At 40.6% G+C, this 21,445-nt stretch overlaps 1 protein-coding gene across 1 annotated transcript in view; it reads right to left on the reverse strand.

The window, feature by feature from the left end:
- Nucleotides 1-611: 611 nt before the first annotated feature.
- The window catches only part of spen (spen family transcriptional repressor), a 29,229-nt gene continuing 8,395 nt past the window's right edge, over nucleotides 612-21,445 (reverse strand). The window contains exons 3-15 of the mRNA XM_008413071.3: nucleotides 18,565-19,179; nucleotides 14,227-14,384; nucleotides 13,882-14,082; nucleotides 13,635-13,786; nucleotides 13,426-13,551; nucleotides 13,222-13,335; nucleotides 13,028-13,141; nucleotides 12,829-12,929; nucleotides 4,971-12,738; nucleotides 4,517-4,861; nucleotides 3,593-3,787; nucleotides 2,854-3,012; nucleotides 612-2,768 (exon numbers count right to left, since the gene is read on the reverse strand). Of these exons, the coding sequence (XP_008411293.2) occupies nucleotides 2,637-2,768; nucleotides 2,854-3,012; nucleotides 3,593-3,787; nucleotides 4,517-4,861; nucleotides 4,971-12,738; nucleotides 12,829-12,929; nucleotides 13,028-13,141; nucleotides 13,222-13,335; nucleotides 13,426-13,551; nucleotides 13,635-13,786; nucleotides 13,882-14,082; nucleotides 14,227-14,384; nucleotides 18,565-19,179 (10,180 nt within the window). The 3' untranslated portion in view covers nucleotides 612-2,636. The remainder of the gene's footprint in view (nucleotides 2,769-2,853; nucleotides 3,013-3,592; nucleotides 3,788-4,516; nucleotides 4,862-4,970; nucleotides 12,739-12,828; nucleotides 12,930-13,027; nucleotides 13,142-13,221; nucleotides 13,336-13,425; nucleotides 13,552-13,634; nucleotides 13,787-13,881; nucleotides 14,083-14,226; nucleotides 14,385-18,564; nucleotides 19,180-21,445) is intronic.

Genomic DNA, 21,445 nt, shown 5'->3' on the forward strand with positions numbered 1-21,445 from the left:
AACAAAAAAGAATATAACAGCTTTACGAGGCTTTTAGCCTTTTTTCTTTTTTTTTTCCATAAAGGGTTATCTCAATCTTTTGGTAGTTTTCTGTGTTTTTAAAACTACTAAAAAAGTAAAAGCTTTATTATTGATAATCTAAGGCAGGAAGGTCTGCAACACAAATGGTTTAAGAGTCCAGTCAAAGTCTAAGGTAAAATTCTGTTGTAATGGTGCGACATTACCTTAAACTGGCTAGTTTTGATTAAAACTGTACAAAATGGCCGAAATAAAACTGTTCTGTGAATTGGGGGACAGTTCATTACCATTCATCAAAGGAGACAAAACGGCAATTTTGCCTCAAATGGTGACACTGGTTATAAAGCTTAAAGAGCAATTATTTTTTCACATAAGGTCGTTGGTTTGAATAGCTTTTGTCTTTACTAAATGAAACCATCAGTGAAAAAGTTCATATCGTATCACTTCTTGTTATATTTGTCTGGTATGCAAATTTCTGATTATCTATAAAAATTAAAAACAGATGGAAAACGTAACAAGGCAAACACTTTTCAAAGCACTCTAAACGTTGCAGAAAGGAGGATTTTTGAGGATCACAAAAAAAAAACGAAATGCAGAGTCATGGACCATTTAATGATCTTCAGAAGTAAGTTAAACAACCATTTATGTTACAGTTTAAAATGTCCTCATAGAGGAACAGCAAAATACACTCAAAATGAAGGTTGATCAAAAGACATTTTTTTTCATATTAATCACTGTTTTAAGACTGTTTTTTTTTCTTCTTTCATTTGTATATCAAAAATTATAAGTGCCTTCAACATAACCATGAGAGTTTTCAGCTTGCAGTCATATAAATATTTACACCACAAAACTGACAAGCATGGTTTTACTTTCAGCATCGGTTTCACGCGCTTCATCTCCCGCCTCTTTTTAAAGACTGCTTTGTTTTGTTTCACAAAACAAAAATAAAGACCCTGAATAAAGACAACTGCAAAGTGAGAGGGAGGGAGTGGGGGGCTGGCGGGGCGGGGCAGCTACGCGGGAGCACAGATAAGAGACGTGGGTATTTACAGCTCGGCTCTACGAGACAGACAGGAGGAAGGATGGAAACAGATGATCAACACATCCATTAGCGGCATAACGTCAAGTTTAAGTCACATTCTTTGCCTTTATGATCCTACCTTACAATTTAAGATATGAAAATAAAGCATGCTATACAACAGGTGACACAAAGTAGTGGCATGAATAAATTTAGTATGCAGACTTCCATATATTAAGGGGACGGGTTTCAGACACCAGGGGGCAGTACAGGACAACGTGGGGAATGACAAAAGACAAAAAAAACCAACAAAAAAACGCCAACCTCTACAGTACAAAAAGTTCCTTCAAATGAAAACGCAGCTTTGTTGTTGTGTAAAAATCACTGCAGTATTAGAATCATGTCAATAAACAAAATATTTTAAAATGAATCAATGTGCCCTCTGAACAGCAAAATACTAATTTAAATATGAAAATAGGTTCAGATCACATTTTTTCCAAACACGTGCACATAATGATCATTCGCAAGACATTTTGGCACAAAGTCTTTTTTTTTTCTTTCTCTCTGCAAATCTCCTTCCGACTCCCTCCAATTCACATTCTTCCCCGGCTGAAAACAATAAATGATTCAAAAATAAATAAGAAAAAAATGAGACAGCATACTAAAAGAAACATTGAAAACACAATCTGTCTTGTAAAATAATTTGCTTGGTCTCTCCATTTTTGCTTCAGTCTTTAAATATTTACAATATCTACAGCTTCACAATTGTCCACAATACCTTTAGGCATACAGAAGATGCAAATGAAAAGGAACAAATTAAATAAGTCTCTTTTTTTTTCTTTTTTTTTTACTGTCCCCTATTGAGGCATTGCGTGTAAAATATACAACTCTACAGATCCCATCATGAGTTCCTTGGGGCAGGGAACACGTCGCGATGGAAACATGAGATCGGAAATGTTGCAGAAACTTGCAGATGGTGTCAGAGGAAAAGCTTTGTGACTGATGAAGCTGAGAAGACTCTCCATCATTCTGTAGGCAATAGCTTCCTTTGCTCTAGCACAAGCATGACTGATCACTAGAATAAATTCATAACATGTATCAATTTATGAACAAATATGTACAAAGTTCATAAAGTTTTGTCAACATAGTGCAATGAATTCTCAAGTTTAAAAAAAAAGGAAACAATCACAATCACTTTTTTATGAAGGTAAAAAACATCCTACTTGTAGGTCTCCATCCACAGCTTTATGAATGTTATGAAATACAAAAAGGCAATGCAGAACACCTCCAAAAATGGCAGAAAGAAAAAAAACAGTAATCCAAAAATTATCATCAAAAATCCCCATTCGACCCTTTGCGTCCTATTTAAAAAAAGGTCTAGCTTTTGTAATTCATCATCACAGGGTGATTTAAGGACTTGGTGAAGTGAAGGAGAAAACTTGAGTCTAAAAAAATGAAAGATATGTTTTGTTGTTGTTGTCGTTTTGAAGTCAAACTCATAAAAATGAGGCATTTCCAGGTTCCAAACTGGTTCAATCCAAAAGGGCTGGTGTTGGCATTGTTCAGGAAAAGAAAAACAAAACAAAAAAAATGGAGGTAATTAAACAGAAGCTATAACAATCATGAGGTGAGGGGAAATGCTGGAGATGCTGTTGAGAAGGTCGGGAGCCAGGCGCGAAAGATGGCTCTCCGAGAATTCACACGGCGGGAATATTTGCACCACGTAAGCTGCCTGTAGTTGCAGAGATGAACACAGTGTGAGTGGAGAAGTGACAGCATCGACAAAAGGGGCAGGAAAACCTGAAACGAGAACAAACCTGATTGGAGCCGGGGTTGGGCACATTAATGATGCCAGCTGCCTGTTTGGCTTGTAGGTAAGTGATGAAGCCACTTTTCAAAGCTTGGGTTTGACCAAGAACGTCTTCTTGGTCTCGACCACAGGGTAGAGCCAGGAGCAAACAGTAGTCATTTTCCATCTGAAAAGAAAAAACGAAATATCACAACAGACTTATGACAGATTTATGTTCTACAACTATTCATGTTGTTACCATTTATGTTACATTTTGTAAACTGTTATTTATATCCATTTAATTTTTCTTTGTGCAGTTAGAATATACTTAAGTCAGTTTAGAACCAAAACCTATAAGTAAGTTTTATATTTGGAATTGTTCAGATTACTTTGGTAACCTTTAGACCCTCCCATTAATTTAAGTGATTAAGAACACACCAGGTCCTTTTGCTTGGCAAATGTCTGGGGTGAAGACAAGAGATTTTTGTAAAATGATTTTTTTTTTACCACTTTTTGAACTTGAAGATTATGTTAAGTTGTAAGAGATTTTTAGTAATTGTTTTGTCTATATTTTTTCAAGAAATAGAGCATATATATATATTTTTAAACAATCAAGTCGGAAGTGCGTGCAAGAACCAAACCACCTGTTACCACCCGACGGCCTTTGGTGGAAACTTTTGGCTTTGGAACCTGGAAGGCTGCGACACATGGTATTTTATTCATTCATCCGTGTTGCTGGCGCTGAGCTGAAATAATAAGGTACTCACAGTCATTCTGCGTGCCACACTATCCAACTGGGAAGCCTCAAGCCTCATCCTCTGGACAATACGTAGAAGAGATCCTCCTTCTGGGGGCGGGAGGGAGCGCTGAGCCAGGATGGTGTTTCCAGACACAAAGTGTAGCTGGACGGCAGCCTGGTCGTTCTTCAGCGCCAAGAGTCCTTGCCAAACTATAGGATACTTCTGCAAAAAATAAAAAACAGGAAGTTATTGTAAGCATAGCTTCTCCTTTGCTTCAGAACAAAAATAATTGTATATGATGTTGACTTGAGATGGCACAGAGAAATCTGACCAGCGAGTTGCAAATTCAAATCTTATCTAAGATCTGTGAATGCATGATACACAAGTGCTGGCAGGTGGTCCATGTTCTTCAGTGTGGTCATTGTTAATGAGGGATGAAGACTCAGAGTGAACAGCAGTGAGGTGTTTATAAAGGACGTTAGCAGGAACACAGACAAAATAAAAGGCATGCTGAAAGAGAGCAAGACTTTTAGCAGGTAACAAGAAGGTAGAAAAGACTACAGCAAAGTTGCTACATGTTATCCTTTTGAGAGTTCAACCCCTGTCTGCAAATGAACATGCTTCATTTGGAATGTTGGAAAATGTCCGAGCTGAAACAGATTGCTGTTTCAGTAATTCTAACCTCACTAATTGACTTATCCTCTAAAGTTAGACAATAAATTCAATATTTCAGTTCTTTATTAATTTCCTGTTTTAAAATGATAAAATTAATTTTCATACAGATGCTGCTGTCTCTCACAGGTAGTGTGATGTTGCCTCATGTTCCACATGTTGAAATTGATGACAGCTAACAACAGGAAGCGTAGAAAGTCTATCTTAAGTGCTCTTCTTAGTCCTTCTTACATTATCTCTCTCTAACAAACATACTGATGGGTCATGTAATTCTCTTACTTTCAAAAGCTGCACCATGTCAATTGACCGATGTCCGGAATGTTCCAGCTTGGTATCATGTCGTGGCTGTTGTGAACTTGATGGGGTTACTGTTGGCGGAGGAGTAAGGAGGAAGGTGCGAGGGCCTTTCTGTAGAGACAGATCTGGCTTATGAGTGAGACCCATGGGCGACAACAAGGGGGACTGGTACGATGGAGAGATCGTTTCTCCTGATATTCGAGAAATGTGTGAAGATTCAGAAGAGGTAGTGTGACGGAGATGTGGGCTTTCAGGTGTGGAATCATTTCCTCCTCCATGGGACTGAGATATTTTGCTTCGGTTTCCCAACTCGTGCTCCGCCGGGATCTGATAAGAAAAATTCAAATCACATTCCAAGATCAGTACACAATTCTGGTTTAACTGTAAAAATGTCCTCAGAAATTACCACATCATAAAATCATAGTATGTTTCTTACCTGTGTAGATGAAATGCCCTGGTTGGCCAGATTGTGTCCTGGAAACTGGGAAGGGAAGCCCCGCATATCTCGATATACTGGAAAGGAGTTTGCACCTCCTGGATGCATTAGTTGAACTCCATGGGGGTGAGAAGACATTAAAACAGGGCTGGATGCATGGACTCCTCTAATTCTACTTTCATTGGGGCTCAAATGCATTAGCTTTCCTTCTGGTGATTTGAGAGGCTCTTTTGGTGAGAATTCAATGCTCTTTACCAGTATTGGACTTCTTGATGGTCCAGAGATGTTGCTTGGAGATGTTATTGCGGTCTCTGAGTTGCGAGACTGCCTTGCTTCTACAGATGTCTGTTCTCCTAGTTGCTGGTGCAGGAGTATGCGCTGGTGAATTTCTCTGTACTGATCCATGCGGATGCCTGGGTGGAGCCCTCTGTGGTCACTGTGAACCACCATTACATCTGACTGTAAATGGGGAACTGAAGGTCGACTAAGAGCTTGGTTAAAGTGTCTTGGCTCTTCTTCACTTACACTGCTGCCACCACTCCCTGACATTGACCTTTGGGGACTTGAATGAGACTGCAAAACCATATCTCGAATAACAGGCTGTGGTGTATTAGAGCTCTTTGTAGATCCTGGGTGCGGAGAAGGTAGGCAGCCTCCTCGCCTTCCATAGTTTATCCCTGGCATTGTTGGGTTATTCATTCTGGCTTCATGAGCTAACGACTGAGTGACACTCTGAGGTTGCATTATGACAGAGGACTGTTCTGGGTGGGAGTGATGCATGCTAGAAGGGTATGTAGACAGCGTTGGCATACCATGACTTAAAACCACAGAAGTTCCAATGGGAGAGCTGCTTAGTGGACAGGTTTTGACAAAGGGTGAAGGGGAATGACCAGCTGTTCGTGGAGACTGAGGTTCTTGCTTGAGATGTAAAGCAGACCTATCATTTGTGTTGCCGGGACTAGGACTCATTCGTGTTCCAGGAATAGATGGGTGGTGTGGACTCATGACTGGGCTCAAGTTAGATTGCTGAACAGCTTTGCTAATCTCCATTTTTTTTGTTAATGTATCCGTCACTAGCCCTCTTTTGCCATGCTGCTGCTGGATTACAGCTTGATTGTACATCAAAACTTGAGAGGAACTAACAGGCGACTGGAACATCTTCACCACACCTGGTGATGTTGTATGGTAGGGAGCTTCAGACTTGTCACATCCATGAACATCTTGCTTGATGCTGGAAATGACCGGTTGAGAATTGTAAGACTGATTGGTTAAAAGGACCCCAGGGTGCCCATAACCAGTAGGAGCTGAAGATACTTTGGGGTTAGGTGACTGAGATGATGTGATGATAGGGTCTTGCTTTATCTGGGATTTGGACACAGATTGTTGAAACTCTATATCACCAGCACTAGCTTCAGGAATTTGACTAATTTTGGCTCTCATCCTATGTGGTCCCTCTGTCTTTTGACCAGAATAACTTAAAACGACAACACCCTCTGATGTATTTACCCTCAAGCCAGGGCTAGAACCCGTATGGTAAGGAGTTGGTTCAACAACAGACCGCCCTCTAGAAACATCTTCTGCTATCTCCACATTATGACAGCGGTTATTCTCATTGGAGTTTGATCTAAATTTCTGTTTTGGAATGGTCAGGCCAATGCTTCGATTGCTTAGGGAAATTCGTGGGGTTTCTTCTGTATCATAAGGCATTGGAATTCTACTTATGACTGAGGTAGTAGGAGACATAATTGTATGCGGCTTCTTTTCCCCACAGTTCTGTTGGGATTCTGTGAGGGGGGCTGGCTTATGGTGCAGTGACTTGGGAGGTAGAGGTGGTCTTTGTTCAGAATTTAAATGTCTTGAAACAAGTGTATCTGTGGGATTTTCATTCTCTGACATCCTTGAATGATCCGACAGTGCCGATGATACCATAGTGGTAGTTATAGAATTGCTGTTTGACGCAGACACATATTTAGGTTCCATTAATATTTTTCTCAGGGTACTGGAACTTGGATCAATGTCAGAAGCCTTGGTGTCAGGGGGCATTGGGGGATTTGCTGTAGGCGTTCCGAGTACAGTTGATGGAGGTATTGTGGGAGTTACTACTGTGACATGACAGGAAGGATTAACATAGATTCTGCTTTCTTCAGATCGCTGAGGCCAGTCAGGAGAAAGGGGCATTTTGGCAGGTCGCAACAGGGGTACACTAAGCTGAGAAACTGGTGATGAATTAGCAGGGCCAAAGGTAGGAGTACTTGGTTCTGCTGTTTGGAGAGGCTTTTTAATCGCAGAACTGCTGGTTGTGCCTAAATGAAAGGCAGATTCTTTGGGAACAGGCTGTTCCACTTCAGGCTGTTCTGCCTCTTTGGGGTTGTCTACAGTTATAGCACTTGTAACATCACGTCTACAAGTTGCAACGGCAGTGACCACAGAAGTCACTGCAGAAATTGCAGCTGTAACAGTCACTGCTTTTGAGTCTGTTTCTGGATCTTCTGGAATTGACTCAGGTAACTTTACGGGTGAGGGCTCTGACTGAGAGACTTCATCAGCAGTGTCCCCCTTTCTACTAGCTGGACCTTTACGATTTCTTGACTTCTTTGGGGTTCTGGCTCTAGATTTAATTGTCTTCTTGGGTGTACCAAGAAGAATGGGTTCATCAGCTGTCTTCAATTCTGTCATTGATGCTTTTGGGCTTGAGGTTCGAGAGTCATCATCCAAGTCTCCAGCAAGGATATTATTGATTGCCATGTGTGTTTCTGGTTCCATGATGTCATTGGAGGAGGATGAGGAAGAAATTACAGATTCAGGCGTAGGAATAAGAGCAGAGTAAGTAGGAGCAGCCGTAAAGCCATCTGCATCCCCACAGGTTTCTTCAGCTGTGATGGAGTCAATAGCAGCAGCTAGTTCTGTTTCACTTGCAGGATTTTCTCGCTTCTCCTCTTCAACTTCAACTTCTGGTTCCACTATGACAGGGGGCAATACAGTAGGTGGACCAGGGGGTGGTTCTTTATAAGGTCTTGGAGGCTGGTCAGCTGTAAGTTTGGCAATATTTTCGACTGCCTGCTCCAGTTCCATCTGTCGTGCTAAAAGAACAGCAGCTGGATCGGCAGGAGCTTCAGATTCTGATAGCGCGTCTTCATTGTCTTGTGTAGTCATTTCTTTGGTATCTTTTGCAAAGTCTGCCATTCTTGTTTCTTCATTCTCTTTTACTACAATCTTGCCTTTTGTAACATTAGCCGCAAAAGTATCTGACTCAAGATCTTCAGAGCGAAGTAGGCTTTTTACGTCATCAACGCTTACGCGGATTTCGAGATTTTTCAGAGTGTGTGATTTGTCTTCAGTTATCTGTTTAGTATTTCGTTTTAACCTCGGTGTTTTAACTTTTAAAATTTTTTCAGGCTGTTTGCCCCTCTCAGAGGTGCTAATGTCAAATTCTGGATCAACGGATATTTTTTCGACAAAATCTTTTGTATCTTTTTCTTTTCTGAGCACTGGTGAGCTTTCACTTTCTGTCCTGTCTAATGGCTTGCCAGTGGGTTCTGAGCTAGCTTTGGGCTTAAGCTCCAATTCATCATTGCTCGATGGATCAGCTTGTTCTGCCGTCACAAATTTGTTCCCAGATGATTTGTCTATTCTACTTCCCTTTTTGTTTGGAGTAGAGGAAGTCAGTGAAGTTTGTTGGACTTTTTGTGTACGAGGTGAACGCCATCCCTCAGAGGCTTTCACAACTTCTGCAGTATTTGATGCCTCTCTGGCCTCTGTGTCTGCTTCCACTGTTTTCTTCTGATCCCCTTTTACTGGTGATATATCTGCAACTCGTTTGACACCTCTTTTAGGAGGGCGTCCCCGCCTCGTGTTGGTAGAAATTTGAACCTCTTGTTGTATTTGGTCTTTGTCGGCTGCTCGTTTGCGCATGCAACGGGGGGACTCTGTTACTTCCTTCCCAGCTTGTTCATCGTCATGTAGAGTGGCATAGACTGACCTCACGTTCCTCCGTCGTGTTCTCCCAACAATTAAACTTGACTCAAGGTTTTGTTCTGAATCAGATGCATGTATTGGAGACTTGGATGTAGTTTTAGATTCATATGATAATTTAGGTGCTTCTGCTCTAGGAGACGATGCTCTTTTGAGTTTCTCTCGGTCAATCCGTTCACTTTTCCGCGTTGCAGGTTTTTCCTTGCTGATAATGTTGGTCGGTTGTGTCGCACGTAATACAGAAAGGGTTTTGGCCCTTTTACCCTTGGTTTGTCTGCGAGTTGGTAGTGGTTTCACTTCAGCCTCTAGCTCTGGCATACACGGCTCACTATCTGTCTCAGTTTTTTGAGAGTCCTCAAAGCTTTCCATGGACTGGCTTTCAATTTCAGGCTCTGACTTACTCACTTCCGAGGTTTGTTCTATCTTTGAACAATCAGAATAAGCAAATTCCACTGTTTCTTTTTCACAGGCACTTGGGGAAACAACAGGTGTGTGATGCTTATCTTCTACAACATGTTCAACCACTAAACTATTATCCCCATCTGTTTTGGGTTTAATTAACTCTGTTTCAGGTTCTGGTTGGGAAACTGAAAGTGCGGGGTTCATGGGTACCTCAGGAGCAGCTAATTTGATCATATTCACAGGAGGAGAATGGGATGGGCATATCTCAAGAGATGGCTCAACCTTTTCTTCTTTGACAATTGGCACTGATTGATCTGTGGATGGATCTGAAGTTTCTTTCTCTGCTAGGCATGTTTCCTTAGGGGAAGGGAGGAATGATGACATTTTTATAGTTATTGGGGGGCTTGGCGATTTGTCACGAGCCTTTAGAGGAGCTTCTGGTTCCTTGTCAGATATCACATTATCACAGCTCAGAGTTTCATCTCTTTTCATCTCCAACAATACTGGGTCACTTTCAGAGTCAGGTAGATTGTGGTCCTTGTCTTTTTGTTGCTGAAGCTCCAAGAATCGACTATGGAAAAGCACTGTAGGCTCTGTTGGAACATCAGCTCCTCCAGATTCCGAATGTGTCTCTATAGCACCAACCTTGATAAAAGGCCTACCACTTCCAGTTTCTAAGTCTTGGTCTTTGCGTTCAAGACGTTGTAGTCGACGTGAGTCCTGTTCAAAGATGGAGCTGTGCAAGAAACGAGAGGCAAATAATTCCTGACGCTCTTGGTCCTGTGGCTTGAGTTCTTCCTTCTTATCATGCAACTTTTCCACAGAATCAGTGCGGATCTTCTTTTTTTTCATGTACCAAGAAGGAATAGGGCGTGGCGCTAGCACTGCCTTGTCTTTTTCAGAACAACTATGAGACACTGGAAAGCGTGAGGGGAGAAAAGACCAATTATCTTCCCTCGAGGAATACAAAGTCTTGGCTCTTTCAAGGAGTGCTTTTGTGTCAGGCGTTATTGTTTTGTCTAATGCAAATGAGTAAAACTTATTTTTCTCCAAGGAGCCTGAAAGCTTGAGGTCAGTCATTCTCTCATCACGATCCCTTAGGATATAAGACAAAGAACTGCTTGGTTTGTGAGAAATGTGTTTGTTGTCTCCATCGTCATCTGAATCAGACTGCAACTCTCCTGGTTCCAAGTCCTGACTGAGGCGTTTGCAAATATTTTCCCGTTTTAGAGTATCATTTGGGAATGTCATTTCCATTCTGAGAGAATCTGACTTTATTCTCCTCTCCCAGTGTTGCATTACATCATCATCAAATCCAAGTAAGGATGTTTTCAGCTTCGGGTGTGCATTGTTAGAAGACTGGAAATTTCTGGCTGTCAAGCTGAAATGATTTTTTAAGGATTCTGTGCGTGAATAGCTTTCATCAGTTGGAGACAATTTTTGTTCCTTTTTTGTAATTAACAGACAAATGCGGGAAGTTTCTTCGTCTTCGTTTTCTGAAGACGGACCAGCTCCTATAGAAGATGACATGCTGTAGATGTCTTTATTGAATTCCTGGGAATTTGGAAAGTTGTGCTCTCGTTTTACTTTCAGGACCTCATGTTCAAAATTCTCCAATTTCTTTCGTTTACTAGAAGAGAAGTCATCATGGGCAATGTCCAGATTTGTTTTCCCAACATCATGCAGGATATACTCTTTTTCCGAATCACAAGCCTCATTGTTTGGCGACTTTCCAAACTTGACCATTTTATCAGGATCCCTAAGCTTGGATTGAAGCCATCGACCTTGTTCAATTTGTTTTGCACAAACAGACTGGTTAATGTTCACACAATGTTCATCCCCATCATAGTCTCTGCACTTTGCACTTCCCTCCTCATTTTCAGACAAAACCTGCTTCTGTTCTTTTAATTCATCCATATCAAAGCTGCCGTCATCTGAAATCTTTGTGAGACTGGAGCCGTTCTCCCTTTTTAGAGCCTCCAAATCCATTCTAAGGAAGGGGGAGTTCTGTTGTGATGCAGAATCTTCAAGCAGCTCCCCAAAATGCGATTGCCCCTCCAGAGGCAGACCTAGAGATTTGCCTTCGCAGTCCCGTTCATCTTTAGGACTGCTTACTGAAACCACACATACAGCTCTATCCTTGTGTTCTTTTTTATGCACCCCTCTTATCACAAGGACTTTCTCCAATCCTGTCTCCTTTGTGTTGCTCCACAGTTTGTAAAGTCCAGTTCTACCAGTGTCTTCTTCGTTAGATCTCCTTTGTCGATCGGTTCTCACAGATTCTTCAAATCGCCTTTTTCTTGCAGCTAAACGATCAACATCCAGAGAAACATTGTTATCAAATCCAAACTCAGACTTTCCATGTTTTTTGGATTTGATTTTACCATCCTTTTCAGCAATTTCTATTAAGCTGTTTATATTTTTTTCTCTAGGCATCTTCCCATGTTTGTCACCTTTGGACAATTCTGAGCGGAGTGTAGGACTTCTCTGGTCAGCTCCAGGCGATGCCAATTTAGGACTGTCACTGCCAGCCCTCAATGTTTGCTTTTCTTGGACAGCATGACCAATCAATTTTCCTTCTTTCTCTTTGACACGGGTTAACTGCACTACACAAGGCAGAAGATCTAACCTTGCTTTGCTGGAGCTTTCTTTTGAAGTTTTACTGGTTTTACTCCGTAGTCCAGACTCAGGGCTAGTGTCTTTTTCAAGTTCTGATTCTATCTCCAGCGTTGTAGGCGATGTGACTTTAAATTTCTTAAGCCTTTGCTTCTCGCTTTTTTCCTTGTCTCCTCTTTCTTTTCGCCCCGCTCTCTTCTCCTTTTCAACCAGACTTGCTCTTTCAATTTCAAAAACACGATCCTTCTCCAGTTTATCAGTTTTATTATATCTTTCAGCGCGTGCCTTTTCCAGTTTTTCAAATCTGGGTGGGGAAACCGAACTGCAGCTGCCACTTCTGTCAGATGATCGACAACAAATTCGCCTGTCTGAGTCACTTGGTATTCTCTCGGAGAGCGAAGGCGATGCGGTGGGGCTGACAGGACGTCGAGTGGAGATGTGAGAAGGGCTTTGGCTACGCTCGATGGTCCTTCTTCCATGATCACGACCACGATCCGTTTCAAAGCGCTCCCTCTCTCTTTCTCGCTCTCGTTGCAAGTAGCTGTATTTGCGAATGTCCTGCTCATAAGGATCAGCTCTGTATTCCCGATACTCTCTTGGGTCCTCAAAGTACTGTGGATCATAGTAATCTCCTTGATACGGGTCCCATTCAGTGTAGAACTCTCGACTTCTGGCAGGGTATTTCCGCCGCGGATCATCCGTATAAGTTCCAGGTGTTCGAACATTCTCGTAATACTGTCTTTCTGTTTGAAACTCATATTGGCTTCGTCTGTCATCTCTGTCAAAAGAAACAAAAAAAATCAGTTTTAATTTTAAGGGTGAAATGGCACTGAAGTCAAATTTTCTCAAAGAACAAGAAGATACAAACCTTCTTTCAGAAAGAAACTCATAAAAGTCACGAATATCTTGCCCAGATGCCTGCATTGCACGATAAAACGCCATCTGACTTTCCTGATTTGCAAAGTCCACCTGAAGACGAAAACACAAAATCCAGAAGAAAAATTAATCAACAAATCCGGAGATAAGTCCAGAAAATGAGTTTCAAACGCAGCTCTATTTCCACTTGCCTTAATTTTATTGCCCCCTATCTTCCAACCTTTTGTGTCTTTGACTGCTGCTTGGGCGTATTCAATGTTGTTGTACAGGATAAGGGCCATTCCTTTCATTCTGTCAAGTACGACCTGTAAGCCATCGGGGAAACAAATTTAGATGTACAAAAATCACAAAGGTGGCAGTAGGGTACAAAAACAAACATGCTTACCTTGACAACATGCCCATAGCGGCAAAAATGGCGAGTGAGAAACTGTTCTGTTGTATTTGAAGCCAGACCATCCAACCAAACACAAGTTGTGGGCATGCTCTTTCCAAACCCCAGCTGGAGAAAATAAGATAAAATATCAAGATGGAATTTGGGACGAAGCAGGAACATACTAAAATTGCAAAATTAAGTCACCTTAAGGCTCACCTTTAGTCTGTTGTTACCAAGATACTCGCCATCCATCTTTTTCATTGCTTTGCAAACACTTGCAATGTCGCAGTATTGAAGAAAGGCATACTGTGGGGCTCCATTCACCTTCTTAATGTCAATATCCTTAGGGAACAGTGAAGAAACACATCTGTCAATAAACAACTATTTTGCTGAGCTTCTTACTGCAAAAAAAAAAAAAAGCTTACCACTATTTCTCCAAAACGTTGGAAGATGTTTAGCAGGTCATGGTAAGTGGTAGTCTTCTCCAAGTTTCCAATAAATAATGTCCGTGTGGCCTTTGGATGAAACTCATCAATCCTCTCATCCAGCGGTCGAAATTCGTTTTCGCTTTCTGTCTCTGAAAGGACAGAAAGTTGTAGTGAGTTACTTTCATTGTTTAATTTTTCTGTTTTTAGTATTATATTTCCATAGCAGGTCAAACTGAAAATTCACCGGGACCATTCCAGGCTGTGACGTCAATTTGCATTCCAAAAAACAGCTTCCCCTTGGAGGCGCAAAGCGCCTTCTCTTGATCTTCTGGTTGGCGGAAAAAGACGAGTCCATAGCGCTCCTCTGAAGCCCCATGGATCTGCACCGATGTAACCTTTCCATGCTTTTTGAATTCGTGGAACAAACCATCCTTGAGGCTTGTATCTGTAGCAGGTAAATTTAAATGTGGCACAAGTTAAAAATTGTCTTAATTGTCGCAGATAGCTATGTTTTCCAAACACAAGACTACGTATTACATGTTATTCTACATAAAAGAGGTTTTATTTATTGTGGCAACACATTACCTACCTGTAGAGCGCACAGGAAGATTTTGGACCTTGATGCCAAAGCTTTTACGCGGTTCGTCTTTGTCAAGGGAGGATAAAGGAAGAGCTGAGGGTGCAGGGACAGCAGCAGACTGCACTGAGCGGGCCGGAGAGTCATCACTCGAGCTACTGCTAGAATCACTGCAGCAAAGCAAGAACATAAGGTAAAATGACTCAATTCAATCTGACGGCTTCATTAGACAGACAAAATCGTATTTTGTATCAATTTGAAACAGGCTTTACGGAGACGGATTATAACAGGACACACTGAAGTGAGTTTGATTAAAATCTGACTTTACTGGATAGAACTGCAACAGAGTTTAATGGAAATTAGCAGCATTTAATTAAAGTTGTTTTGTAACTGACCCTATGTTGACATTTTTTGAGAATTGGTGTGTGCTTTTATTAAATGTTACTTCAATAAATGAAGCCAAACACAGGACAATAAGAACTTTTTTAGTCCTGTTAAGCAAAAAATTAAAAATAAAAAAATCAATACAGTTTAGTCTATTTGTAAAACCCTGAAAGCACCGCTGTCAATTTCTATGAGTCAACTCATGCCTTTTACACACACTGGACTGGTCTCACTGAGTATTAATGAAATTCAGCTACAGACGGTTTTATCAGGACAAATTCAAAAAGGAACAAAGGGCACCATGCACCTTAAACTGCTGGAATGTGTTATAAAAAATAAAAGAATATTTGTTTAGGGTTTCATACTTCAAAGTCAAAATGGTATGATGACAATTTTGTGAAATTGACTCAAAGACAAAAAAATTGCTTCTGCTTCTTCTCTCCGAATTCTAAAAACAATGTGAAAAACAGCACACAAATTTCTGATTAAACCTATAGATGGCGGGAAAGTTCTTGCAATGCAGTAAATACTGAAAATGCCTCCCCCCCAAAAAAACATCCTCTATTGCACATCTTTTTCTTCTTTATTTCACTGCTATACAGAGCATCTTGTAATCCGTGAAGCGGGGAAAAAAAAAAGCACAGTTGCACATTTCTGCCTGCCTCATGCACCTACACAGACAATTCCCATGTCTGTCTCAGCTTTCTAGGCCCTCTGCTGTTTGTGTCCTTCTCACTTTCTCCTCCTGCGCTCAGACACTCCCGGAAGTGCTGCTGACGGAGCCTGGCCTGTGGGAGTGGGCAGGCAGCCAGCACTGGCCAGAAATTTCCAGTTCCAACTGGATCTCACGGGGGGAGAGAGAGGGTGGGAGGGTGGGGGCTTGCAGTTACCCATGCACAGAGGTAGGCAGTGCGAAAAATACAGCTGCCATCTCCTGATAGTCTCCCCGCAGCACTTCCTGGACGAACCACATGTGTCGCTACACGTCGTTCAAAGCCACGTCCAAAGGCGATGCAGTCAAAGAAAAAAACTGAAGGAGAGCTAAACAGAGTCATTTCCCATGAAACGTGTTACTGTGATTTTAATCTTTATATTTATGCCTAGTAAAATGTATTAGAGGTGTCATGATGACAGTGAAAGAAACAGAACTCGACACAAATGCCCAGATTAAGAATTTAAATTCACAAGATTGAGAATAATTACTCAGCGATGCAAGAAATTTTAATTGTAGCACTAAGATAATATTGAGAAAAAAAACTACTACTTTAATTTATTTTTATTGCAATCTACTGAAGTGTTTGCCACATGAATACTACATTTCCTAGTTGTAATGACCTCCGTCGTATTTCTTCACAAAGAAAGTGCTTCGACGAGAAGCATTTAGTGGATTTACCACAAAGTATTAGAGAGAGGTAAATGTGTCAACTTTTATGGTGGTTTCAAAAGTCGTGGTCCACTGCTCTCAAACACCACCCCCATGAGGCAAGCTAAGTAAAAGCATAAATCGACGTTGGCTAATCTAAGTGGACTTTAGCAGTATGCAAATATTTATGAGACAGAGAGAGCGCCATTATAGCACTTACAAAGATCCTTTTCCCTCCTTTAAAACCAGCAACCACTTAACGCATATGGCGACAGTCTTACCAACAACAATTTAAATTGGAAGAAGGATTTAATAACTGAATTTTGAATATATGTAAAAGTAAGAAAAAGGATGTAAAAGCTGTAAAAGCAAGAAAAAGGCTGTGTGTGTTTAGTGACAGGCAGTATCTTTTCTTGGAAACGCGTGCCTTCAAATAAATGTTCTAACATGCAGACAGAGCATCTGAAGTGAGGCATTAATCAAGCAGAAAAACCTCAGGGTGCCTTTAATTTTTCTTGCGTAAACCCATTTGCAATGCAACTACTGGTGAAATGAGTCGGCATCACCAACTGAACACTTCTGCCAAATAATATAAAATCCATTTATGCCTAAATGGATAAAATCCATTTATGCCTAAATGGATTTTATATTAAAATCCATTTTAATATAAACTGCTTTACTTATGATGACGAGGGTTATTTATTATCAGCAATTGATCTACACGACGTGTAGCGACACATGTGGTTCGTCCAGGAAGTGCTGCTGGGAGACTATCAGGAGATGGCAGCTGTATTTTTCGCACTATACAAATAACATGTACCCTATGTTATTTGTATAGGGTACATACAAATAACATAGTCATATGCTTCATGAGGCATGAGCGTTGGTATATGTAATACCAAATATTACATTGGTATGTAATATTTGTATGACAGATCCTCGGAAATGATTGAATACAGGAAATGGGAATGTTGCTATGGTTGCTGTTGGACACATGAAAGTCTAAAGCTTGGGCACAAGCAGTAAATCAGAGGCACATTTGGCTAAATTTGAACTTTGTCCACAATTGCTGATCAGAAATAACCCTCGTAATCATAAGTAAAGCAGTAAATCTGCTGTTTTGGATTTCAGTTTTCACCATGTAACGTATGGCTGCCTAAATACACGGTAAGCAAATATTACACATTTTATTTTTAGGCCTCATAAGTAGCCTAAAAATACATTTAGGAAATAAATGTAAGCCCTAATTGTCTAGCTACCACTAAATACAGTTTTATGGTTTATAGAACCATTTCCAGCAGGAATATAATGACACAAGAGTGATACAGTGAGACAAGAGGTTCATAATATTGAGATGTAGTTTTGGCATGATCGCTGACACAGCTAAGAATCCATCTTTTCCTTGACGTGATTGAAGGTTTCAGAAATCCCAAACTGGGTTTTAAATTATCTGTAGTCAGAGCAGAATAAGCCAATCCAATCTCTACATAATGGGGGGGGACTACAAAATGTATTTTTTTCAGTTTTCACAGATAGAATAAGTTTTTATAAAAGGTCTGTATGCACTCTGTAAAAACCAAATAATAAAATTTTTGTTACCATAGAAAAGAATGACAACATCATTTTTCTCACTTGTTGTAATGTGATGTCCAAAGCTCTATTGTGTGACACGTCCATTAATGCGGAGAACGGCAATGTTGTCCTTCCAAATGTTTTGCCCTATGAGGACTTATATCCTTTAATACACCTGGATCAAATGTTGACTCATTAGAGGGCCAAAGAAGAACCCTGACATGCTGGGGAGGTTGTTGCTACCATCAGGGAGAGAACTAAAACATGCTGTGCCCATTTGGCGACCAACTTTGGATACCACTGCCTTAAATCACTCATCGTCATATCTAGGGTACATACAAATAACATAAAGTCATATGCTTTCAGAAGGCATGAGCGTTGTCATATGTCATTACTGTGTAAATGTTGTCTTCTACAGCATGTAGCTATTATATTGTTTTTATGGCAGTTTATTGCTAATTGCTGATATTACAGCATGTGGCATATGGCAATTTGGGTATGGAGATGTGGAGAGATTGGGGGCCATGAGTACCAGCATTTGTGCACTTCATTCACTGTGACAAAACCAAACCTGTCACTAGGAGTATCGAGTCTGTTACCTCTTGATAAAAAAAAACATATGTTCTAAATCTGCCCATGTTAGTCAAGACTTGCTTTCTACATTTGGAAACCAATATGCTACAACAAAAAAACACATTGTCAAATAAATGCTCAAGTATTAGCTTTGGATTATACAAACACCAGTGCAAAATGAATCTTAAACAGCATTCTTGACGTAGATGAGATCTCCGCCACTGGCAATAATTACATTTTTATACATCTTGCACAATCTTGGTCGAAAATATGCTCTGAACTTAAAATGAGATGTTGCACAATTTCTTGAGGGCAACATCGCTGATGAAGGCATTTAATGAGGAAATACAACTTTCATTGAGTTCCTATAAAACACTTATTATCTTGGTTTACTTCCATGCATAGAACTTAATAATTTCACAAGGGAAATTAAAAATCTGACTGCATAATTCACTCACCTGCCACTCGTGCTGCTGCTGGTGCTGCTGACTGAGTCTGAGCTGGATGAGCGGCTGCGAGATCCTGACCCACTGTGGGAACGTGGAGGACGAGTAGTCTGAGTCACCAGTCTCTGAGGCGAGGGATTTCGCGAATGTGTCGAGTGTGGAGACCGGCTGCGACTGTGGCGGTATGACCTCTCCGCACGCCGTCCCCGGTCATCCCGGTACAGGTCCCTGTGAACCACACTGGCCAAAGTAAACGGTTCCCTGGAACGAGACTCGTAGCGAGGCTCGGGCGCCTCAAACCGACACGGACTCCTGCTGTGGGAGCGGTAGAAGCCGACCCCGCTGGAAGTAGATCCTGCGCTCCCTCCCGTTGACGCCCCAGCCGATCCGCCGGCTCCCGTGTTTCCAGAAACGGGACCAACTATAGTTCCACTGACACCTGACGGCACAGTTGTACTACTTCCACCAGTGGTGCCAGACCCACTTCCGGCATTGCTAAGAGTCCTCTCTCTTGCGTCACGGTAATAGTCTGTTTCATAGTGCCGTTGACGGTCGAAGCTGCTACCAGGTCGCTCATGATGTCCGTAGGTGGTGTGATCGTATGTCCGTTCCCGACCTTCCGCAGTCCTAACAAACACAAAGAGAAACCAAGTTACTTTGCAGTTTTATCATTCCAGGTTGGTGGACAAACATGACCTGTTATATACAATAAGGGGATTGCCATAATTAGACACAGGGAAAGGCGGAGCAAAATGTTTGAGAAGAATTGAGAAAGACGTTGGCATTTCAAGGGGAAATGAGTTACTACCAACAAAACTAAAAGAAGGGTTAAATACGTGCCTGATAAGACAAGTGAGCATCTGTGACTTGAAGACTGAATACAATTGTTTCCTTTGTCATCCACAAACAAGCCATGTTGACATGTTCTATCGTTTTGCTGAGGATTTTTGTTTAACCAATAGCACATATGCCATTAAGTCACAACTACACAGTCTGATACCTTCAGATCTTTAAAAACAACCTCTACTAACCAACATTTTTTGGCATCTACGTAAAAAAAATGCTTTTAATGAGGACATTTTGTTCAAACTTGAAACATCTCCCTTCCAAATCCAGCAATCAGAATTTAAAATGGTATTACAAGTGATTTGTCATTAAGGGGAGTCATATTACAAAACTCACCATAATGAGCGGGACGGGACAGCAATTACTGCTGTTTGAAATCAGATCGAATTATAAGCAGCAAATTAGGCACGCTGTTCCAACTAAAGGCCGAATGTGTTTTCATCCAGACACTTAAGATCCTCATTATAGCGGGACTTTGCAAAATAGATGGATGCGTTTTTAGATGTGGTTAAAACAGAGAAATAGAAAAAAAAATAAAATTAGGGTTTTCATTTTCAAAAAAAATTAATAAAAATGATGGGTAGCTGCTTATGAAGGCTACATTTTTGTAATTGTTAAAGGAACAGAAACAGTGAGTAGCTTAAAATAGTATCTGCCTACCTCACCCTAGAAAAGGACATACATTAAGAAGCTACAAAAGACACACAAAAAAAATCAAGAAACTAATACATATAATAACATAGTGGCAAACCCTCAAGATGATACACTATGAATAAATTATGTATTGCAAACAAAAATTGCATTTACTGTTTATTTATTTGTTTGTATAATTTACAATCCTAAATTTTATCCTTTACAGAGAGAATTCATTTATTCTGGTGCAGGATTATTTTCAGAATGTACTTTTATATATATATATATATATATATATATATATATATATATGCCTCAGAATGAACACCTTTACTGGCCCTAGCCCTGTGGTTTTTGTTTGCAGCTCTGGATGAATCTGAAGTTTTCAAACCTGTAACAGCAACGTCTTGAAATAAATTGTGTAAAATTTGTAGGTTACCCCAATTCAAACTACAGTAACCGTATGAAAATTACGGAACTTATTTAGCAACCAGCAGCTAGTACAAAAAAATATGGAATGGCCTAAATGGCATTATATAAAGAACATTACAAATAAGAGGCTGCCTATTTTTACATTGGCAGAGTGGCTGTCTGTCACACTCGTGGTCCGCTCTCACGCCTGCTGTAGTCAGTTGTATTGATCGGAATAGAAGTGTCATGTTGTAGCAGCCACTCCACATGTTACACATTTACCGTAACTCCGGCTCATATTCAAAAAGGACTTAATTTTTATTTTTTCTAGATCTTTCAATAGTAACAACTGTGATATCAAATATGAGAAAAGCTATCATTCTTTTCCCATGATGGCTAAAGCCTACCATCTTCTCCACCTAATTTATCCTGTCCAGAGCTGCAGTGAGCTGGAAATGAATCCCCCTGGACAGAATGTGCTGTTGTTTTTTTCCTCTCTTTTTTCTCACTACAATTTTTATTTGACTGCTGTTTCTTTTATTTATTTTTTAAAATGTTTTTTCAGTCAGGTATTTGTCTGGGAAACAACGGCTATTGTGACAAAATCTTCCAGAATTTGTTTCCGTTGTGCCGTACAATTTAAAATGCAATGTCTCTCCTTGACGTTTCAGCTGAATGAGGGAGTTCTTTCAATGAAATGAAAATATGAAAATGTTTAAGAATTTGTCCAGTAGGATTCAATTCAAACTGTTGCTTTATCATACAAGCACATTTGTTGGTAAATCTCTCTGCTGTCCTTTGAACCTTTAGAAGTCCGCAGGACAAGTGGTATCAAAGGCTGCTGATATATTTCTCTAATGATATTGTTACACAAGCATCTTCCTCTGCGTCACCGGGCGCCATACGATGTCCTGAAGGGGGATTTTGGTAAATGATTAGCGAGGGCTCAACCTGGCCTTTGCACCTGACGCCTTTGTTTTACTGCCGCTGATGAGAGGACTTT

This window comes from Poecilia reticulata, chromosome 7 (assembly GCF_904066995.2).
Source record: "Poecilia reticulata chromosome 7, P_reticulata-male-v2, whole genome shotgun sequence".
Classification (NCBI taxonomy): domain Eukaryota; kingdom Metazoa; phylum Chordata; class Actinopteri; order Cyprinodontiformes; family Poeciliidae; genus Poecilia; species Poecilia reticulata.